This window comes from Chelonia mydas, chromosome 16, assembly GCF_015237465.2.
Source record: "Chelonia mydas isolate rCheMyd1 chromosome 16, rCheMyd1.pri.v2, whole genome shotgun sequence".
Taxonomy (NCBI): domain Eukaryota; kingdom Metazoa; phylum Chordata; order Testudines; family Cheloniidae; genus Chelonia; species Chelonia mydas.
Window position 1 is genome coordinate 109,873 of NC_057857.1, and position 20,467 is coordinate 130,339.

General features: G+C 47.5%; 1 protein-coding gene across 30 annotated transcripts in view; it reads right to left on the reverse strand.

Annotated features, from left to right (window-relative positions):
* The window catches only part of LOC102947615 (zinc finger protein 543), a 99,330-nt gene that overhangs the window by 46,101 nt on the left and 32,762 nt on the right, over positions 1-20,467 (reverse strand). For 20 of the 30 annotated variants that reach the window (XR_006286200.1, XR_006286198.1, XR_006286199.1 and 17 more), the window contains 5 exons: positions 18,330-18,439; positions 17,532-17,658; positions 15,446-15,592; positions 7,696-7,809; positions 6,656-7,354 (listed from right to left, as the gene is read on the reverse strand). Coding sequence is in view for 27 of the 30 variants with exons in the window: in XM_043530591.1 (XP_043386526.1) it covers positions 6,656-7,354; positions 7,696-7,809; positions 15,446-15,592; positions 17,532-17,658; positions 18,330-18,439 (1,197 nt within the window). In the remaining 3 variants the exon portion in view is untranslated. The remainder of the gene's footprint in view (positions 1-6,655; positions 7,355-7,695; positions 7,810-15,445; positions 15,593-17,531; positions 17,659-18,329; positions 18,440-20,467) is intronic. The other 10 variants (XM_043530593.1, XM_043530598.1, XM_043530585.1 and 7 more) reach the window with 7 other exon arrangements.

Sequence of the window (20,467 nt, forward strand, 5' to 3'; positions counted from 1 at the left end):
TAATTTCTCTGGTCCTCTTTGCTCCCCTTTTCAAAGACAGGTACTATGTTTGCCCTTCACCAGTCCTCTAGGATCTCACCTGTTCTCCATGAATCCTCAAAAATAATTGTTAATGGTGCTGAGATTGCCTCAGTTAGTTCCTGAAGTACCTAGGATGAGGTTGGGGAATTAGATATTATAAGTCAGTAGCAACAGACTAATTCCTCTGGAAAAGAGAATATGAAAAGTAAGAATACGACCGTGTGATCTCAGGAGGGATTGCCTCAAAGATCTAAGGAGCTTGCAGGGAAGAGAGACTGTGGTTACTGCAGCTAGGAAGGGGGGAGCGAGACCTTCCAAGTCCCCAGAAGTTTGATTTCCAGCCTATGACATCATCAAGAAAATGTGCATTTATAGCAGGGAAGGAGCCACCTTGTGACTGGGAGGAATGTGAGCAATCAGGAATGGTGGCTGGGGTCACAGTGTGTAGGGAATAGGTGTGTGTGGGGGGGGGACAGGTAAGCACTGATCAGTGGAGAGAGAAGAATGAGAATCATAATATTTGAGATGATGTAAAACAAAGTGAAAGTGGACTCTGATTAGAATGAAGTGCAGGATCTACAGCAGGGGTGGCCTGAGAAGGAGCCAGAATTTACCAATGTACATTTCCAAAGAGCCACAGTAATATGTCAGCAGCCCCTCATCAGCACCTCTCCCCCCCACTGCTCCCAGAGCCTCCCACCCACTGGCAGTGCGGCTGATCAGCACCTCCCCCTCCCTCCCCACACCTCCCTATCAGCTGTTTCTTGGCATGCAGGAGGCTCGGCGGGGGGGGAGCGAGGGCAGGCAGGCTCAGGGGAGGGGGCAGGAAGGGGTGGAGTGGGGGCAGGGCCTGTGGCAGAGCCAGGGGTTGAGCAGTGAGCGCCCCCGGCACACTGGAAAGTTGGCGCCTGTAGCTCCAGACCCGGAGTCGGTGCCTATACAAGGGGCTGCATATTAATGTCTGAAGAGCCACATGTGGCTCCGGAGTCACAGATTGGCCACCCCTGCTCTACAGCAATGGGGAACTGGGCAGGGGTTCTCCTCTAACAGGCTGGGATCCCCTGCAGCTCTCAATTGCCCAAACCATCCCTCCCTTCCCCCCACTAAGCCCACTCACCAGATGTCCCTTAGGCCACTCAAATGTTAAGTCGACCCATCACTTGAGGGGTGAAAAATCCACACCACTGAGTGATATAATTAAGCCAACCTAACCCCCAGTGCAGACTGTGCGAGGTCAATGGAAGAATTATTACATCAACCTAGCTAGCACCTCTTGGGGAAGTGAATAAACTACGGAGATGGGAGAATCTGTCCCATCGCTCTACTTAACGTTTATGCTGACGTGCTACTGTGGCACAGCTCCTGCACTGCTGCTGTGCAGCTGTAGGCCTTAGTCCTATTTCTCCAACCCCCTGTGGTGGAGTTGGAGATGCTGTGTAATTATGGTGAATATTGTGTGTTGGCCTGGATACTGGGTTATTTACTGTTTGACTATTCTGGTTTACTTTAATAGGGGGCTGCAAAGAAAAGAAGTAGAGGGAAGAAGTATGGGCTGGATGGATGCACTACAAGGTGGTTAGAGAGTTGGCTAGATTGTCGGGCTCAACGGGTAGTGATCAATGGCTCCATGTCTAGCTGGCAGCCGGTATCTAGCGGAGTGCCCCAAGGGTCAGTCCTGGGACTGGTTTTGTTCAATATCTTCATTAATGATCTGGAGGATGGTGTGGATTGCACCCTCAGCAAGTTTGCGGATGACACTAAACTGGGAGGAGTGGTAGATACGCTGGAGGGGAGGGATAGGATACAGAGGGACCTAGACAAATTGGAGGATTGGACCAAAAGAAATCTGATGAGCTTCAACAAGGACAAGTGCAGAGTCCTGCACTTAGGACGGAAGAATCCAATGAACCGCTACAGACTAAGGACCGAATGGCCCGGCAGCAGTTTCTGCAGAGAAGGACCTAGGGGTTAGAGTGGACGAGAAGCTGGATATGAGTCAACAGTGTGCCCTTGTTGCCAAGAAGGCCAATGGCATTTTGGGGTGTATAAGTAGGGGCATTGCCAGCAGATTGAGGGACGTGATCATTCCCCTCTATTCGACATTGGTGAGGCCTCATCTGGAGTACTGTGTCCAGTTTTGGGCCCCACACTACAAGAAGGATGTGGAGAAATTGGAGAGTGTCCAGCGAAGGTCAACAAAAATGATTAGGGGTCTGGAACACATGACTTATGAGGAGAGGCTGAGGGAACTGGGATTGTTTAGTCTGCGGAAGAGACGAATGAGGGGGGATTGGATAGCTGCTTTTAACTACCTGAATGGTGGATCCAAAGAGGATGGATCTAGACTATTCTCAGTGATAGCAGATGATAGGACAAGGAGAAATGGTATCAAGTTGCAGTGGGGGAGATTTAGGTTGGATATTAGGAAAAACTTTTTCCCTAGGAGGGTGGTGAAACACTGGAATGCGTTACCTAGGGAGGTGGTGGAATCCCCTTCCTTAGAAGTTTTTAAGGTCAGGCTTGACAAAGCCCTGGCTCGGATGATTTAGCTGGGATTGGTCCTGCTCTGGGCAGGGGGTTGGACTAGATGGCCTCCAGAGGTCCCTTCCAACTCTGTTATTCTATGATTCTATGAAGAAGAATGGCACAAGATGAGCCACAACTTGGTAAACCCTTAAAGACTGTTAAGAGACAATATCAGAATGATTAGCTTTGAATATTCTGCCACCTAGCTCCAGCCAATTTACAGACCTGGCTTAGACTAACAGGACCAGAAGATCAAATGGACTGGGTCTCTGGGGGGCATGGCTCCTCAGGTGATTGTTAGGGCAGAGACAGAAAGAAGAGGACTCTGCTGGGCTGTTTGAAGAACTTAAGACTTGCCTTGCTGACCACTGGGGGATGGGAAATCTTTATGTGGGACACAGAGGTGAAGACTATTTGTTATTTTAAAATCCTTTTGCTCTTTTTCTTTTACCCTACTGCAAAATAAAACATCCTTCTTCAAACTAAAGTGGTGTTTGTCACTGCACATCACTGATCCCAGGCTCCCAAAGGTGTCTGCACTCAGCCTGACATGCTGGGGAAGCACAGTTGATATGCTGGGTATGGTAGCCCAGAGCCCAGCCTAGGAGAGGGAGAATTACAGAAATCTGCTCCAGAAAAGGCATGAGGCTGAAACCTTGGGAGGAGCAGGAGGCACTCAGAGAATCTGGGAAGGCGACAGAGATATAGCTATCCCTGTCGCTCCCCAGGACATCCACTCCCTGCTCTCAGCGCTCCCTGCTTTGTGGTACTGCAGGCACCAGCTCCCCATCATCTCATCCCCTCCACTGCTCTCTGCTCTCCCTTCTCCCAAAGACCCCTCAATAGAAACCTCACCCTGTCTTTCATCAGTGGAAGAGCCCAGCTGTCACACTCTCCATGCGTTTGGGAAGTGATTATGGCAGAGCGCCAGCTCTGACACTGTTACAGTTAAGCACGATGTTCTGTTTAAAAGTTGAGTATTCTAACTGCTCTGAAATGCACGTGTGCTTCGATTGTGTTGGCATTTGCTACTCTCTATGTGCATGCAGGGTTTGATTAGTGGTTTAAATTTGGGGTTATTTAAGCAAGCAATTCCTTAGGACCAGCCCCCCCCCCCGGTATCCACCTAAAAAGAACCTTTTTACAAAATCCCCCTGTTCCTACAACATTTTGCGCACACACAGGCTGAAACTATGCTTCTAATTGTCCCCCAACTGATCACATTTCCTTGGCATTTATCTCAGCTAGTACATGGTAATCTGCTGTAGGGCCTGGGTTACAATAGTTTGGAGAACCAAATACATGGACATTTTGCCTAGTTCCAAGTCACTTACTGTGGCACTCTTTCCCGAATTATCTGAGATAATATTGACCTAAATAACTTAACGTTGTGATTATATTAAGCTACTTAAGTTAGTTGCACAGTTTGGGGTGTGCTGTTGTTCACTATTTCAGACTGAAGATTTCAAACCACTACCATTTCTTTGGTAGCATATCTCATAATTGGGAGTATTCGTTCCAGCTGACCGAGCTGCATTTGAACTTTCCTCATGTCATCATGGGGGGGTGAGAGGAAACCATAAATAAAGGAAGAAATGACTGTTGAAGTAAATGGTCATTTGTCTCAAAATCCTCAATAAATCTGAACTACATTCTGCCAAAAAAAACTAATATCCAGTTGTGTGACCAAACAGCCTTTAGGAAAGAGAGAAAAATCTACATCTCAGAGAGGTATAAGACATTTTCCATTTCAGATACAATGAGATTCTAGGGCAGGTTACATCTGATGACTCAGAATCAGGACCACAGATTTTACCAGTGCATTTGTCCTCTGATCCACTGAAACCTGCTTCACTCACCACTGTCTCATTATTATTGAGTTGGATGATTTCCAAAAGTTTTAGCATCACAATAATGGTTTCTCTAGACTAGGAAACATGGAGTAGATTAGAATAAGGGAAAATGTGTTAGCTAACCCATACTACTCTATTTGGGCCAGGTCAGTATAGAAAACATAGTTGTGATTTTGTATGTGGATAGCTCACACGAGCTAGCTAATGACAAAAAATGTTAATGGACACAAGGCCCAAGTATATTCACCACAGTGTAGGTAACTGAGATAATTTGTGTTTCACCCACGTGGGGCTGATGCGCAATCCTAGGAAGGAGGACTCATACTCCCATGATTCAGAGAAGAAAGCACAAGTCCATGGGGCCGGATGTGCTGCATCTGAGAGTGCTAAAGGAGTTGGGGGATCTGATTGCAGAGCCATTGGCCATTATCTTTGAAAACTCATGGCAATCGGGGGAAGTCCTGGATGACTGGAAAAAGGCTAATGTAGTGCCCATCTTTAAAAAAAGGAAGGAGGAGGATCCTGGGAACTACAGGCCAGTCAGCCTCACCTCAGTCCCTGGAAAAATCATGGAGCAGGTCCTCAAGGAATCAATTCTGAAGCACTTAGAGGAGAGGAAAGTGATCAGGAACAGTCAGCATAGATTCACCAAGGGCAAGTCATGCCTGACTAACCTAATTGCCTTCTACGATGAGATAACTGGCTCTGTGGATGAGGGGAAAGCAGTGGACGTGTTATTCCTTGACTTTAGCAAAGCTTTTGACACGGTCTCCCACAGTATTCTTGCCAGCAAGTTAAAGAAGTATGGGCTGGATGAATGGACTATAAGGTGGATAGAAAGTTGGCTAGATTGTCGGGCACAATGGGTAGTGATCAATGGTTCCATGTCTAGATGGCGGCCAGTATCAAGCGGAGTGCCCCAAGGGTCGGTTTTGTTCAATACTTTAATTAATGATCTGAAGGATGGCGTGTATTGCACCCTCAGCAAGTTTGCAGATGACACTAAACTTGGAGGAGTGGTAGATGTGCTGGAGGGTAGACATAGGATACAGAGTGACCTAGACAAATTAGAGGATTGGGCCAAAAGAAGGTTGATGAGGTTCAACAAGGACAAGTGCAGAGTCCTTCACTTAGGACAGAAGAATCCCACGCACTGCTACAGACTAAGGACTGAGTGGCTAGGCAGCAGATTCTGCAGAAAAGGACTTAGGGTTACCATGGACGAGAAGCTGGATATAAGTCAACTGTGTGCCCTTCTTGCCAAGAAGGCCAATGGCATTTTGGGATGTATAAGTAGGAGCACTGCCAGCAGATGGCAGGAAGTGATCATTCCCCTCTATTCGGCGTTGATGAGGCCTCATCTGGAGTACTGTGTCCAGTTTTGGGCCCCACACTACAAGAAGGATGTGGAAAAATTGGAAAGAGTCCAGCAGAGGGTAACAAAAATGATTAGGCGGCTGGAGCACGATTTATGAGGAGACGCTGAGGGAACTGGGATTATTTAGTCTGCGGAAGAGAAGAATGAGGGGGGATTTGATAGCTGCTTTCAAATACCTGAAAGGGGGTTCCAAAGAGGATGGATCTAGACTGTTCTCAGTGGTAGCAGATGACAGAACAAGGAGTAATGATCTCAAGTTACAGTGGGGGAGGTTTAGGTTGGATATTAGGAAAAAAATTTTCACTGGGAGGGTGGTGAAGCACTGGAATGGGTTACCTAGGGAGGTGGTGGAATCTCCTTCCTTTGAGGTTTTCAAGGTCAGGCTTGACAAAGCCCTGGCTGGGATGATTTAGTTGGGGATTGGTCCTGACTTCCTGAGGTCCCTTCCAACCCTGATATTCTATGATTCTATGATAGGAAGGATATTTGGAGATTCACCCCAAAGAAGGGAAAGCCGCAGAACGGGACCACTCACCTGGGAGAGCTGAGACCACAATGAAGCAAATCATATGAACAGCCTTACAGGCCACATGTGGAAATTAACAAAAATATCAAAGTTAAAAACTATTTTTGTCAGCCCTAGACCAGGATTTTATCTCCCTTGTGGATTCCCTGACGATAAATAAGGTGTGACCTCTGACATAAGCTTTTCCCAAAATCTAGGGTCTCTATCTTGGGTGGATCTTCTGATCTCTCCTAATATCTGAGCAATAAATGAAGCTTTTCCCACACTCACAACATTCATACGGTCGTGTCCCTCCTTTTTTGGATTCTCTGATGCTTAATAAGGGCTCAGAAAAGTTTTTTCTATACTCACAGCATTCATAAGGGCTCGCACCTTTGTGGGTTCTGTGATGTCTGATAAGGTGTGAGCGCCGAGGGAAGGTTTTTCTGCACTTGCAGCATTCATAGGGTCTCTCTCCTGAGTGAGTTCTCTGATGTCTGACAAGGTCTGATCTCTGAATATAGGTTTTCCTGCACTTGCAGCATTCATAGGGTCGCTTTCCTGTGTGGATTCTCTGATGTACATTAAGGTGTGAGCGCCGAGTGAAGGTTTTCCCGCACTCACAGCACTCATAGGGTCTCTCTCCTGTGTGGATTCTCTGATGTACAATAAGCTGGGAGTGCCAAGAGAAGGTTTTCCTGCACTCTCCGCACTCATAGGGTCGCTCTCCTGTGTGGACTCTCTGATGTCTAATAAGGTGTGAGAGCCAAGGGAAGGTTTTCCCACACTCAGGGCACATGTTTTGTCTTTCTCCCTTGAGGATTCTCTGCTGGGCTGTGGTTTCCTTGAGGTCCTTGAGATTTTCCTCACAACTGATGGATTTACCCACTTTCTCCCCTGATTTGTTTCCCTGCTGCCTCTCTTCACGACTCCTGGACATGTTCCCTTGAGTTCCTTGTGGTAAGCCCCCGTGGAGTTCCACCTTCTCAGCATCTTCCTGCTGTGGATTCTGCTCTTTTTGCTCACTCACCATCCCATCATCTCCTGAGACAGAGAGAGAAACCTCAGAAGCTGGGACGGAAAAGGGGAGAGGAAACAAAAGTAAATGCTAGAGAGATGGGGGGAAAGATCAGGAAATCAATTCCCAGAAACTCTTCCCAAAAGGGGATCAACTTAGTCTCCACATTCCATCCCAATACTCAGGATGAAAGGAGGTCAGGAACTCAGCTATTGTTACGTGTCAGCCAAGATGGGCAGGAAGCCATGAGCGATAGCTGCTCTGAGGATATGACATTGCGGGGAGACAATCCTGAACTCAAAGCACTCTCAATTCTTTGTAGCGATTCTTTGTAGGGAATCCCATGTTTCCCTCAGCCACAGGCAGTATTTGAGTTGGACTAATGATTCCTCACCTGGGCAGGTTCCTCTCAGGATCTCTCTTTCCTCTGAGCCCTGGAGATCTGAGACCCACAGCTCTTCCCCTGGTTCCAGCTGGGACATCACTTCAGGTTTGGAAACTGGGAACCCTGCTCAGATGACAGAAAACAAGTTACATGAGGTGAATTCATGGGACATTTGTCACAAAGAGCATGGACTTTTTTTAATCCCAGCTCATTTTATATTCTGGAGCTAGCTCTCCTGGTGCTCAGAGGTGCAGACACTCTGCTTAGAACTCTCCACTGCTCTGCTGGTGCACACACAGCAAGACACTCCTCATCAGAGAGGCTCCTAAAGCCCAGGGAAAGAACTCCATATCACAGAAAGCCAACTGAAAGTCACCTTGAAACTGCTTCTTACCGACAGAGAGCCAATCATAATGAGACAGTCATATGGAAACTGGGACTGGGGAGCATGGGCTTGCGGGGCTCAGCATAGTAAGGAATAGGAAGGAATGGGGAGATCACTGAATGGAGTACATCGGGGTGCTAGATACCAGGAAAGTACATTTTTATAAGTTCAGAAATATAGCAGGTCAAGTGTAGTGGAAAGGAGCATGAAAATCCTCCAGTGCATGGTGAAAGTTTTAGAATGATAGAACCACAGAAAAGTGGGGCTGGAAGGGACTTGGAGAGGTCATTTAATCCAGCCCATCCATTGAGGCAGGAACAAGTAAACCTGGGCCATCCCTGATAGGCGTTTGACTAAGCTGTTCTTAAAAACAACCAATTATTGGGATTCCACAATCCTAGTCAAGAGCTTAACTACCCTTGTAGTCACATTCCCCCCCCCCCGTATCTAACCTAAATCGCCCTTGCTGCAGATTAAAATTGAGTACGGTCTTTCAACCAGTTTTGTACCCCTTCATAATAATTTTATCTAGACCAGATTTTCCTAGTTTCCCTATGAGAATGGCATGTGGGACTGTGTCAAAGGACATACTAAAATTAAGATCTAGCAAATCTGCTGCTTCCATGTAATACTCTAGGCCAATATCACTGTTAAAGAAGGAAATTACGATTGATTTGGCATGATTTGTTCTTGACAAATCTGTACTGACTATTGCCCAAAATGCTATTATCTTCCAGGTGCTGACAAACTGATTGTTTCATAATATGTTCCAGTATCTTTCCAGCTGTCGAAGTTAGACCTGATCTATAATCTCTCAGGTCCTCTTTGCTCCCCTTTTTAAAGACAGGTACTGTATTTGTCCTTAACCAGTCCTATGGGAGCTCACCTGTCCTCCATGAGTTCTCAAAGATAATTGCTAATGATTTTCAGATTGCCCCAACTAGTTCCTGAAGTACCTAGGTTGAGGTTGGGGAATTAGATATTATAACTCAGTAGCAACAAACTAATTCCTCTGGAAAAGGAAACTATGAAAAGAATAAGATCATGTGATCTCAGGAGGGACTGACTCAAATACCCAAGGAGCCTGCAAAGAGAGACTGTGGCTGCTGCAGGAAGTGAGGGGGGGAAGTCCTCAGAAGTTTCATTACCAGCCTATGACATTACCAAGAAAATGCACATTTATGCCAGGGAAGGAGTCACCTTGTGACTGGGAGGAATGTAAGGAATCAGAAATGGTGTCTGGGGTCACAGTTTGTAGGGAAGAGGTGTGTGGAGGGGGGAAGGGGTAGGCACTGAACAGTGGAGAGCAAAGAATGAGAATCATAATATTTGACAATATGTAAAACAAAGTGAAAGTGGACTCTGATTAGAATGGAGTGCAGGCTCTACAGCAATAGGGACTGTGCAGGGATTCTCTCATAATAGGCTGAGATCCCTGGCAGCTCTAGATCCCCCAAATCACCCCTTTGCCCCCACTAACCCTACCCTAACCAGGTGGCCCTTAGGCCATTCTAATGTTAAACTGACCCATCATTCTGGCAGGTGGTGAAAAATCCACACCCCTGAGTGACATAATTAAACCGACCTAACCCCAGCACAGATTGCACTAGGTCAATGGAAGAATTCTTCCATCATCCTAGTTAGCTCCTCTTGGGTAGGTGGATTCATTACGGTGATAGGATAATCCCTCTGATCATTCTCGTTAATTTCTACACTGAAGTACTACTGCAGCACAGCTGCAGCACTGCTGCTGTAGCATTTGATGAGTGTTGTGACAGGGTCGGGCCAGATGGCTATAGGAGAGTAATAGAAGGCACATATATTAGCCCCAGGCTAAGTAGGTCCTTTTTCCCTGGGTAAGGTAACAGGGAAGGTTCCAGAACAATCAGGAACCTTCTCGAGACAATTAAGACAGGCTGATTAGAACACCTGCAACCAATCAAGAAGCTGCTAGAATCAATTAAGGCAGGCTAATCAGGGCATCTGGGTTTTAAAAAGGAGCTCACTTCAGTTTGTGGTATGCGTGTGAGGAGCTGGGAGCAAGAGGCACTAGGAGCTGAGAGTGAGAACGTGGACTGTTGGAGGACTGAGGTGTACAAGCATTATCAGACACCAGGAAAAAGGTCCTATGGTGAGGATAAAGAAGGTGTTGGGAGGAGGCCATGGGGAAGTAGCTCAGGGAGTTGTAGCTGTCGCACAGCTGTTCCAGGAGGCACTCTAGACAGCTGCATTCCACAGGGCCCTGAGCTGGAACCCGGAGTAGAGAGCGGGCCCGTGTTCCCCCCAAATCCTCCCATCCCCTGGTCAGACACAGGAGGAGTCGACTTGGACTGTGGGTTCTGAAAAAAGGCCAAGCTGAAGGCTGCCATGAATCTCCAAGGCGAGCAAATCTGTCAATAAGCGCAAGACCCACCAAGGTAGAGCAGGAACTTACAACTGGTGTCGGAAGTGGGATCTGGTGTCCACAGCACGGTGGAAGAAGGAGGGTGTTTGGGAAAAATAAAAAAAGAAAAAAGAGAGAGGGTCTATTTTTTTTTTTCACCACAGTGGAGGAGGTAGTGCGGGCACTGATACAAGCCACGGCTGCCCAGCAGGAGGCTACTCCTGTCCAGGCAGCCGCCCAACAGGAGGCACTGTGGCTGCAACGAGAGACTAATCGCCTGCTGATGGACCAGGCTACTCAAGACGGGCTATGTTGCGGGAACTGGTAAACCAGGTAAAGGCCCTTACAGAACTGAACTGCGGCCATGATGGGATGCAGATCATGCGGGCCAGCAACTGGCTGCAGAAAATGACGTGGGAGGATGATGTAGAGGCATACCTCCTGGCCTTTGAGAGGACAGCCCTGTGGGAGGCTTGGCCCCGAGAACAGTGGTCTGGCATCCTCCCTCCATTCCAGTGTGGGGAGGCCCAGAAGGCCTTCTATGATTTGCCTGAAGAGGCTGCGGCAGACTACCGCCAGCTGAAAGCAGAGATCCTGGCCAGATCTGGGGTAACGACCGTAGTGCGGGCCCAGCGACATCATGAGTCGAGGTACCAGGAAAACAAAACCCCAATTATATGACTTCGTCCATCTCGCACGAAAGCAGTTACGAACTGAGTCCCGGAGTCCGGAGGAGATACTAGAGGTTCTGGTCATCGACCGGTATATGAGAGGACTACCGCCAGACCTTCGCGCCTGGGTAAGCCAGAACGAACCCTCCACCTACAACGAGGTTGTCGCGCTGGTAGAAAGGCGAAGGACGGCGAGGGAGCTGACCCGACCAGTTAAGGAAGAAGCACCCCGGGTTACACTAGCAGCACCAAGCCCTAGAGCTCGGGTGACTGGGCCACCAGGAGAACCCAAGTGGAAAAAGAAAGGGGCTGAAGGCCCACCAGTAGCCACAAAGAGTTGGAGCACTGAGGGGGAAGAGGATCGTGATGTTAGACTACCCAAACCAAGAGATCGGGGAATGCTTAGGGCTCCATACAGACGTTACGCCTGAAAGGAGTGGGGACACATAGCTGCACAGTGTCCCAATGCCGAGGAGCCTATGCAGTGTAACCTGGGGGACTGGGCAGACCCATGCTCCCTAATCCGCCTTGTGGGGGTCTCACTAACCCCACATATGTACACTAGACCAGTGAAGCTAAATGGGGTAGAGACCACAGCACTGATTGATTCGGGGAGTGCTATCACGCTTGTCTCGGAGAAGCTCGTGAAGCGTAGTCAGCTGCTGTGGGCTAAGCATATGGGGATAACACGCATCCATGGGACAATTGGTTATTACCCCACCATCCCAGTAAAAAATCGAGATTCAGGGGAACACTACTGAGGTAGCAGCAGGTGTAGTCCCTAAACTCCGATACCCAGTGCTCATAGGGAGGGACTTCCCAGGGTTTGGAGACTTACTCCCGGTAGAGGAAGTGGAGAAAGGGAGAAGCCCTGAAAGTAGTGAGGCATCCACAGTAGACTGTCAGCCCCCAACCTTCTCTGAAATATCCCCAGATTTGTTCTCCACTCCCAGACAGCGTAAAAAGACGAAAAGGGAAAGAAGGGCAGCTAAGGCCTTGGGAACCCGAATACTGGCCCAAAGCCAGAGGGTCGCTCTCATAGGTAGGCAGACTCGAACAGCTGAAAAGGAGGTCACCCTGGAGGGAGAAGCACCCGAGTCTGACCCACACCCTAAAACCTCTGAACCAGTAGAGGCAAGAGACACTGGCCCCCTAGATCTCGGGCAGATTAGCCCCGGGAGAGGAAATTTTAGACGGGACCAGGCTGAAGACCCAAGGTACGACAACATTAGGAAGGAGGTGACCGAAATAGATGGGGTCCCCGTGGAAGGGAAAACCCAGGGACCGGGACCCTACTTCATAATGAAGAAGAATCTCTTATACCTGGTTGCACCAGTACAGGGCAGAAGGTACAGCAGATCCTAGTACCGCAGAAACACCAGAATGCTGTATTAAGTCTGGCGCATAGTCATCTTTTTGGGGGGCATTTGGGGGTAGAAAAGACCCTGGCACGGGTCCTGCGACGATTCTTCTGGCCCGGAGTACATGAAGAAGTGCGGAGGTACCGTGCGTCCTGCCCAGAGTGTCAGCTGCACAGTCCCCGTCCCCACTTGAGGACACTGTTAGTACCCCTTCCCATCATAGAGATCCCCTTCGAGCGAATAGCCATGGATCTAGTGGGACCCCTGGAGAAGACAGCCCGGGGCCACCAATATATACTTGTCGTTCTGGATTATGCTACTCGCTACCCAGAAGCCGTCACCCTGCGGAACATGGCCTCTAAAACAATAGATAAAGAGTTGGTGGGGATCTTTGCCTGAGTGGGGCTACCAAAGGAGATATTAACAGACCAAGGTACCCCATTTATGTTGAAGCTAATGAAGGACCTCTGTACGCTGCTCCATATACATACCCTAAGAACTTCAGTCTATCATCCGTAGACTGATGGGCTGGTAGAAAGGTTTAACCAAACCCTCAAGGCAATGATAAGGAAAGTGGTAAGTAGGGACGGGAAGGATTGGGACACCCTACTACCCTACCTTGTGTTTGCAATCCAGGAGGTACCTCAGGCCTCAACTGGGTTTCCCCTCTTTGAATTATTATACGGACGCCACCCCTGTGGCATACTAGATATTGCAAAAGAAATCTGGAAGAGAAACCCAATGAGGGGAGAAATATAATTGACCATGTGTTGCAGATGCGAGAACTGATAGCCCAGGTCACCCCTATTGTACGGGAACATTTGGAAAAGGCGCAGGAGGCCCAGCGAACCCATTTCAATTGCCAGGCAAAAGTCCAACAGATCCAACCAGAGGATTGGATGATGGTGTTGGTACCCACGGCAGAAAGCAAGCTTTTGGCCCAATGGCAGGGGCCCTATGAGGTGGTTGAACCTGTGGGGGAAGTAACCTACAAGGTGCGGCAGCCAGGACGCCAGAAACAAGAACAAATTTATCACATTAACCTCTTAAAGCCTTGGTACCAACGAGAGGCGTGTGTAGTGGCCCAAGAGACCCTGATCCAGGGAAATAATATGCAGGAGCAGATCAGGATATCCACTGATCTGACACCAAACCAGAAGACGGAAGTAACTGAGATGATCAACTGATACCAGGACGTGTTTTCAACCAAACCAGGCCGGACCACCGAAGCATATCACCACATTATCACAGACCCTGGGGCAAAGGTAACTTTAAGGCCCTATCGGGTCCCAGCAGCAAAAAGGGAGGAGATCAAGGCAGAGGTAAAAAGGATGTTGGAGCTGGGAGTCATCGAAGAGTCCCACAGACAGTGGTCAAGCCCAATTGTGTTGGTGCCCAAACCCAATGGCACCACTAGGTTTTGTAATGACTGTCGCCGGCTGAATGAGATATCCAAATTCGATGCATACCCCATACCCCGTATCGATGAGTTACTTGACCGCCTGGGCAACGCCTGATTTTTGACCACCCCTGATTTAACAAAGGGATACTGGCAGATTCCCCTTGCCAAAGGTGCGAAAGAAAAGACGGCATTCTCTACACCAGAGGGTCTGTTTCAATACACTGTTCTTCCTTTTGGACTGCATGGGGCACCTGCCACCTTCCAGCATCTTATGGACAAGCTCCTACGGCCCCATACCAGTTATGCAGTGGCATACCTGGATGATGTGATTATTCACACCCCCGACTGGGAAACCCACTTAGGAACGGTGGAAGCGGTTCTGGACACACTAAGACAAGCTGGCCTCACAGCCAACCCAGCCAAGTGTGCTATAGGGCTAGCCAAGGCTAAATACTTTGGCTACATTGTAGGAAGGGGCATGGTCAAGCCCCAACTAAACAAACTAGAGACTATCCAAAATTGGCCCCGCCTGAATCAGAAAAAGCAAGTCCGGGCATTCCTGGGTGTGGTGGGGTACTACCGATGATTTATTCCCCATTTTGCTACCAGAGCAAGTCCCCTGACAGATCTGATAAAAGCCCAGGGTCCAGACATGGTGAAGTGGACAGATGCCGCAGAGAAAACATTCATGGATCTACGGACAGCCCTCTGCAGTAACCCTGTGCTTATAGCCCCAGACTTCAACAAAGAATTCATTTTACAAACAGATGCATCTGAAGTAGGATTGGGAGCTGTCCTATCGCAGATGGTCGGAGATGAAGAACACCCAGTCCTCTACCTCAGCAGGAAACTCCTCCCGAGAGAGCAGAAATATGCTGTGGTTGAAAGAGAGCGCGTAGCTGTGAAATGGGCCATGGAAACCCTACATTATTACCTTCTGGGACAACAGTTTACCCTTGTGACTGACCATGCACCCCTCCAGTGGATGCAGCGAAATAAAGAGAAGAACGCAAGGGTGACCAGAAGTTTCCTGTTCCTACAACCTTTCCAATTCACCATACCGCACTGGGCTGGAAGCCACCATGGCAATGCAGATGGCTTGTCACGAGTACACTGCCTGACGTCCCAAGTTGCCCAACCCCATAGTGTTGAGCAGTGGGGGGGATATGTGACAGGGTCGGGCCAGATGGCTATAGGAGAGTAATAGAAGGCACATATATTAGCCCCAGGCTAAGTAGGTCCCTTTTCCCTGGGTAAGGTAACAGGGAAGATTCCAGAACAATCAGGAACCTTCTCGAGACAATTAAGACAGGCTGATTAGAACACCTGCAGCCAATCAAGAAGCTGCTAGAATCAATTAAGGCAGGCTAATCAGAGCACCTGGGTTTTAAAAAGGAGCTCACTGAGAGTGAGAATGTGGACACAGGAGGAGTCGACCTGGACTGTGGGTTCAGAAAAACGGCCAAGCTGAGGGCTGCCGTGAAGCTCCAAGGCGAGCAAATCCGCCAATAAGCTCAAGACCAAGGTAGAGCAGGAACTTCGTCACAGTATATATACCTTTAGTCCTGTTTCTCCAAACCCCTGCGGTGGAGTCGAGCTGCTTTGGAATAATGAGTGTTGTACGATGATTATAGCAGAGCACCAGCTCTTCCACAATTATGGTGAGCCCTACTTTCTGTTTAAAAGTTGACTCTTCGAACCACTCTGAAATGCAAAAGCGCTCTTATATTATCATGATATTTGCTACTCTTTGTCGGCATGCAGGGTGTGGTTCGTAGTTTAAATTTGGTGTTATTTCAGCAAGGAGTTCCTGAGATTCCCCTGACTCCCTCCAAAAAAGAACCATTTTAGAAAATTCCCACCCTCTCATAACATTTTGCACACACCTAGGATGAACGTGAGGTTCTAATTGTCCCCGAAGGATCTCAGTCACTTCTCAGCTAGTACAGGGCACCCAATGCCTCTCTGAGGAAGCAGTATTGAAAAAGTGTAAAATCGGGAATTTCAGATCAGCAGGAGTCAAACTGATAAATCAGAGAGACTGAAATGCACATGTGTAAGAAGACTAAGGCTCTGTTAACAGCAGAGGGTTTCCTGCAAACAGCTGTCACAGCATTTTCTTGTCTCTAGCGGACATGCTGGGGCCATTGCTGAACCTGAGCTACATTTGAATTTGAGCCCTACCATTGACAGCTTTCAGACAATCTGTGTTGAGCTTTATTCTTGCATTTTATAGGGGTCCTCTTTGGAAGATTTGCCCTGATGCCAAAATTTCTGGGGGGAAAAATATTTTAAAATACTCAAATCCAAATGCAGATTTTCATTTTAGTTTTGCCAGCATAGCTGTGTCAGTTAGCTACGTGACAAATCTGTATGTGAAGAGATTTATAAATCTGGGACTTTTCAGCTTGGAAAAGAGATGGCTAAGGTGAGATATAATTAAGGTCTATAAAATCATGACTGGTGTAGAGAAAGTAGATCAGGAAGTGTTGTTTACTACTTCGCATAAAACAAGAACTAAAGGTCACCAAATGAAATTAATAGGCAGCAGGTTAAAAACAAATAAAAGGAAGCATTTCTTCTTACAACACACAGTCAACCTGTGGACCTCCTTCCCACAGGATGTTGTGAAGGCCAAGACCATAACAGGTTCAAAAAAGAACTAGATAAATTAATGGGGGATAGGTCCATCAATGGATATTAGACAGGATGGGCAGGAATGGTGTCCCTGGCCTCTGTTTGCCAGAAGCTGGGAATGAGCGACGGGATGGATCACATGATGATTACCTGTTCTGTTCATTCCGTCTGGGGAACTTGGCACTTGTCACTGTCAGAAGACAGGATACTGGGCTAGATGGACCCTTGGTCTGACCCAGTAAGGGCATTCTGATGTTCTTAGGTAAATTGAGAATGTATAGAAAGGACACCAGAACATATTTTTCTGAGAGAATATTCTTGGCAACGAGGTTTCCTTTGTCCAAAACTCTATATAGTGATACTGATATGGAAATTTAGCTGGGGGAATGAAAACTGTGCATCCCTTCCAGATGAAGGAGAGACACAGGTCCAGCTCTTAGTCTCACAACAAAGGGTGGTAATGTATCTACTAGGGCTCGTTATTGAGCAGAACCCCTCATCAGCTGGGAAGCATGTCCTCTGCAATGGTGCCAAAGCATGAAGGGGCATACCAATGTTTAGCATATCTGGCACACAAATACCTTGCAACGCCAGCTACAAAAGTGCCACGTGAACACCTGTTCGCACTTTCAGGTGACACTGTAAGTAAGAAGCGGGCAGCATTATCTCCTGTAAACGGGTGGCAACATTTTGCAAGTCTGAGCTGGTTTGTGAGAGGTAGGCTCAGTGTTTGAATGGCCAGGCGTAGGCAACTTCTGTTCTTTATGCTAGACCTAAACCCAAGTTTTGCCTTAGCAAAGAGAAGACCTTAGACTTTGTGTTATACTGCTCCTGTGCTCTGTTCCCAAAGCGTTCTCTAGCAGGGGAGGGCGGAGTGCTAGTATGTGTGTCACTGGCATGTTGGGGTGTTGCTGAAACAGGGAAGAGTTGAAGTTCCACTGCGGAGTGATGTGAACCTCAACTCTTCATTTCCCCTTCTAATAACGGAGGGGACAGAAATCCTTACCCAGCAAAGTCACATTCTCACAGTTCTCCTGCATGACATCCCAGTATAGGTCTCTCTGAGCGGGGTCCAGCCGAGCCCACTCTTCCCTGGTGAAATACACAGCCACCTCCTCAAAGGTCACTGGCTCCTGTAAGAGCAAGAGTCCAACACTCAGTACCTGCTGCCCCACTGATAACCCCACGATTCACAGGGGCGCAGGGTCCTTCAGATGGAAGCTCTGGGATGCACACAGTCAGCAGAGTCCAATCCTCCCCATGCTCAGAGCAGCCAGTATGCATCAGGGTAAAGGGAGAAAGAGAGCCCTTGTCCCTCCCCTCTCTCTGCTGCGGGAGGATATTGTCTTTCCTCATAGGCTGATATAGGACACGGAGCCCCCAGCAGTGTCCAGGGACAGCTCCCTGTGGGGAATCCAAAGTAACCCTCCTCATTGCCATCAGCTGAAGTGAGAGGATGGGGCATCTCCCCTAAGCCCCTTCATACCTCTCTGCAGCCTCTGGTCAGTAGGTTCAGGCTGCAGCACTGGCAGGCTGGTAATTTCTCCAGCCCTGTCTGAGGGGGTGTTTCCTGTCCCAGAAATTGGGCAGTTTCCTCTCCCAACCCCCATGGGTCTGTTCCTAGAACCTAAGCCCCAATTTAAACAAATTCCAGCAGGTTTGTCACACCCTGTCCCCATGCTTTTCTCCAGCCTGTGGATTTCATGCCCGCTCCCACCTCCAGACTAAACTTCCCAGAAGCTATGGGTTTACTGCCCCTGTCAGTGCAGAGGGAACCCATCAGCAACTCCCTGATAATCCCTACCTGAGCCAGCTCCACGGCAACCATTGTCCTTCCCCGTCCCCTAGGAGGCTGGGCCCATCCGGAGTGAAATGTGGATGTTGTTCTGCAGCCCATCAGGGTGAGAAGGGGGACTGAAGAGATTTCATAACCAGCTTTAGTGAATTTCACAGCACATTCCCCCAGGCTCTTTCCCTGCAGAGAAATGTTCTCGGCTCTCCTATGGCAAAACACTCAGTCACTTTATTGCAGTGCAGACCCGACCCTTCCCACCAGGGCTAAACCCACTGAGATCCTTTAGCACCCTATCTGCTGCTTATTAATTTCATTGGGTGACTCCTGGTTCTTGTGTTATGTGAAGGGGTTAATAACACTTCCTTATCCACTTTCTTCACACCATTCATGACTTTATAGTCCTGATAGGGGGGCTTTTCCATACCCCTAATCATTTTTGTTGTCCTTCTCTGCACCTTTTCCAATTCTACTATATCTTTTTTGACATGGGCTGACCAGAACAGCATACAGTATTTAAGGTGTGGCATACCATGTATTTATATAGTGGCATTATGATATTTTCTGGCTTATTACTTATCACTTCCTGAACAGTTCCTAATGTTCTGTTATGTATTTTGACTGCCACTGCACACTGAGTGGATGTTTTCAGAGAACTATCCACAATGAATCCAAGATTTCTTTCTTGAGTGGTAATAGCTAATTTAGACACCATACTTTTGTATCTATAGTTGGGATTATGTTTTTCAACGTGCATTACTTTGCATTTATCAATATTAAATTTCCTCTGGTACTTTGCTGCCCAGTCACCCAATTCTGTAGTGCCCTTTGTAACTCTTCAGTTTGCTTTAGACTTAACTATCTGGAGTAATTTTGCATCACCTGCAAATTTTGCCACCTCATTTCCCCATGTTTCTACTTCATTTATGAATACATTGAACAACAATGGCCCTAGTATAGATCCCTGGGGGACCCCACGATTTACCTCTCTCCACTGTGAAAACAGACCATTTATTCCTACCCTGTGTTTCCTGTATTTTAATCAGTTACTGATCCATGAGAGGACCTTCTTTCCTATCCCATGACTGCTTACTTTTCTCAAGAGCCTTTGGTGAAGGACCTTGTCAAAGGATGTCTGAAATTCCAAGTACACTATAGCCACTGGATCACCCTTGTCCACATGTCTGTTGACCCCCTCAGGGAATGCTAATAGATTGGTGAGGTATGATTTCCCTTTCCAAAAGACATGTTGACTCCTCCCCAACAAATCATGCTCACCTTTGTGTCTGATAATTCTATTATTTACTATAGTTTCAAAAATGTGCCTGGTATTAAAGTTAGGCTTACTCGTCACTAATTGCCAGGATTGCCTCTGCAGATTTTTTTTAAAAATAATTTTCATTAGCTGCCCCTAGTTATCTGGTACAGAGGCTGAGTACATATCACAGTCAGTAGTTCTGAACTTTTCATATCCGAGCCCCTTCAGTATTATTAGGTCAATACCATCTAGTCCTGGTGACTTATTAATGTTTAAATTACCAATTTGTTCCAAAACCTCCTCTATCAGCACTTCAATCTGGGACTTTTCCTCAGATTTGCCAGTTAAAAAGAATGGCTCAGGTGTAGGAAAGTCCCTCACATCCTCTGCAGTGAAGACTGATGCAAATGATTCATTCAGCTATGCTGCAATAGCCTTGGCTTCCTTGTGTGCTTGTTTAGCACCTCAATCATCCAGCAGGCCCACTGATTGTCTGGCAGGCTTCCTACTTCTGCTGTGCTTCAAAAAATTGGTGTTCGTTTCAATGACTTTTGCTAGTTGCTCTAATTCTTTTTTTGGCCTGCCCAATTATACTTTTACACTTGATTTGCCGAGTTTATGCTCTTTTCTATTTTCCTCAGTAGGGTTTGACTTCCAATTTTTCAAGGATGCCCTTTTTGCTTTTAACTGCCTTAGCCATGGTGGTATTTTTTTATCTTCCTACTGTTTTTTCCCCCTCTTGGGATACCCATTTATTTTGAGCCTCTATTATGGAGTTTTTTAAAAGTTTCCATGCAGCTTGCAGGTATTTCACTTTTGTGAGTGTTCCTTTTAATTTCTATGTAACCAGCTCTCTCAATTTGGTATAGTTCCCCTTTCTGAAGTTAAATGC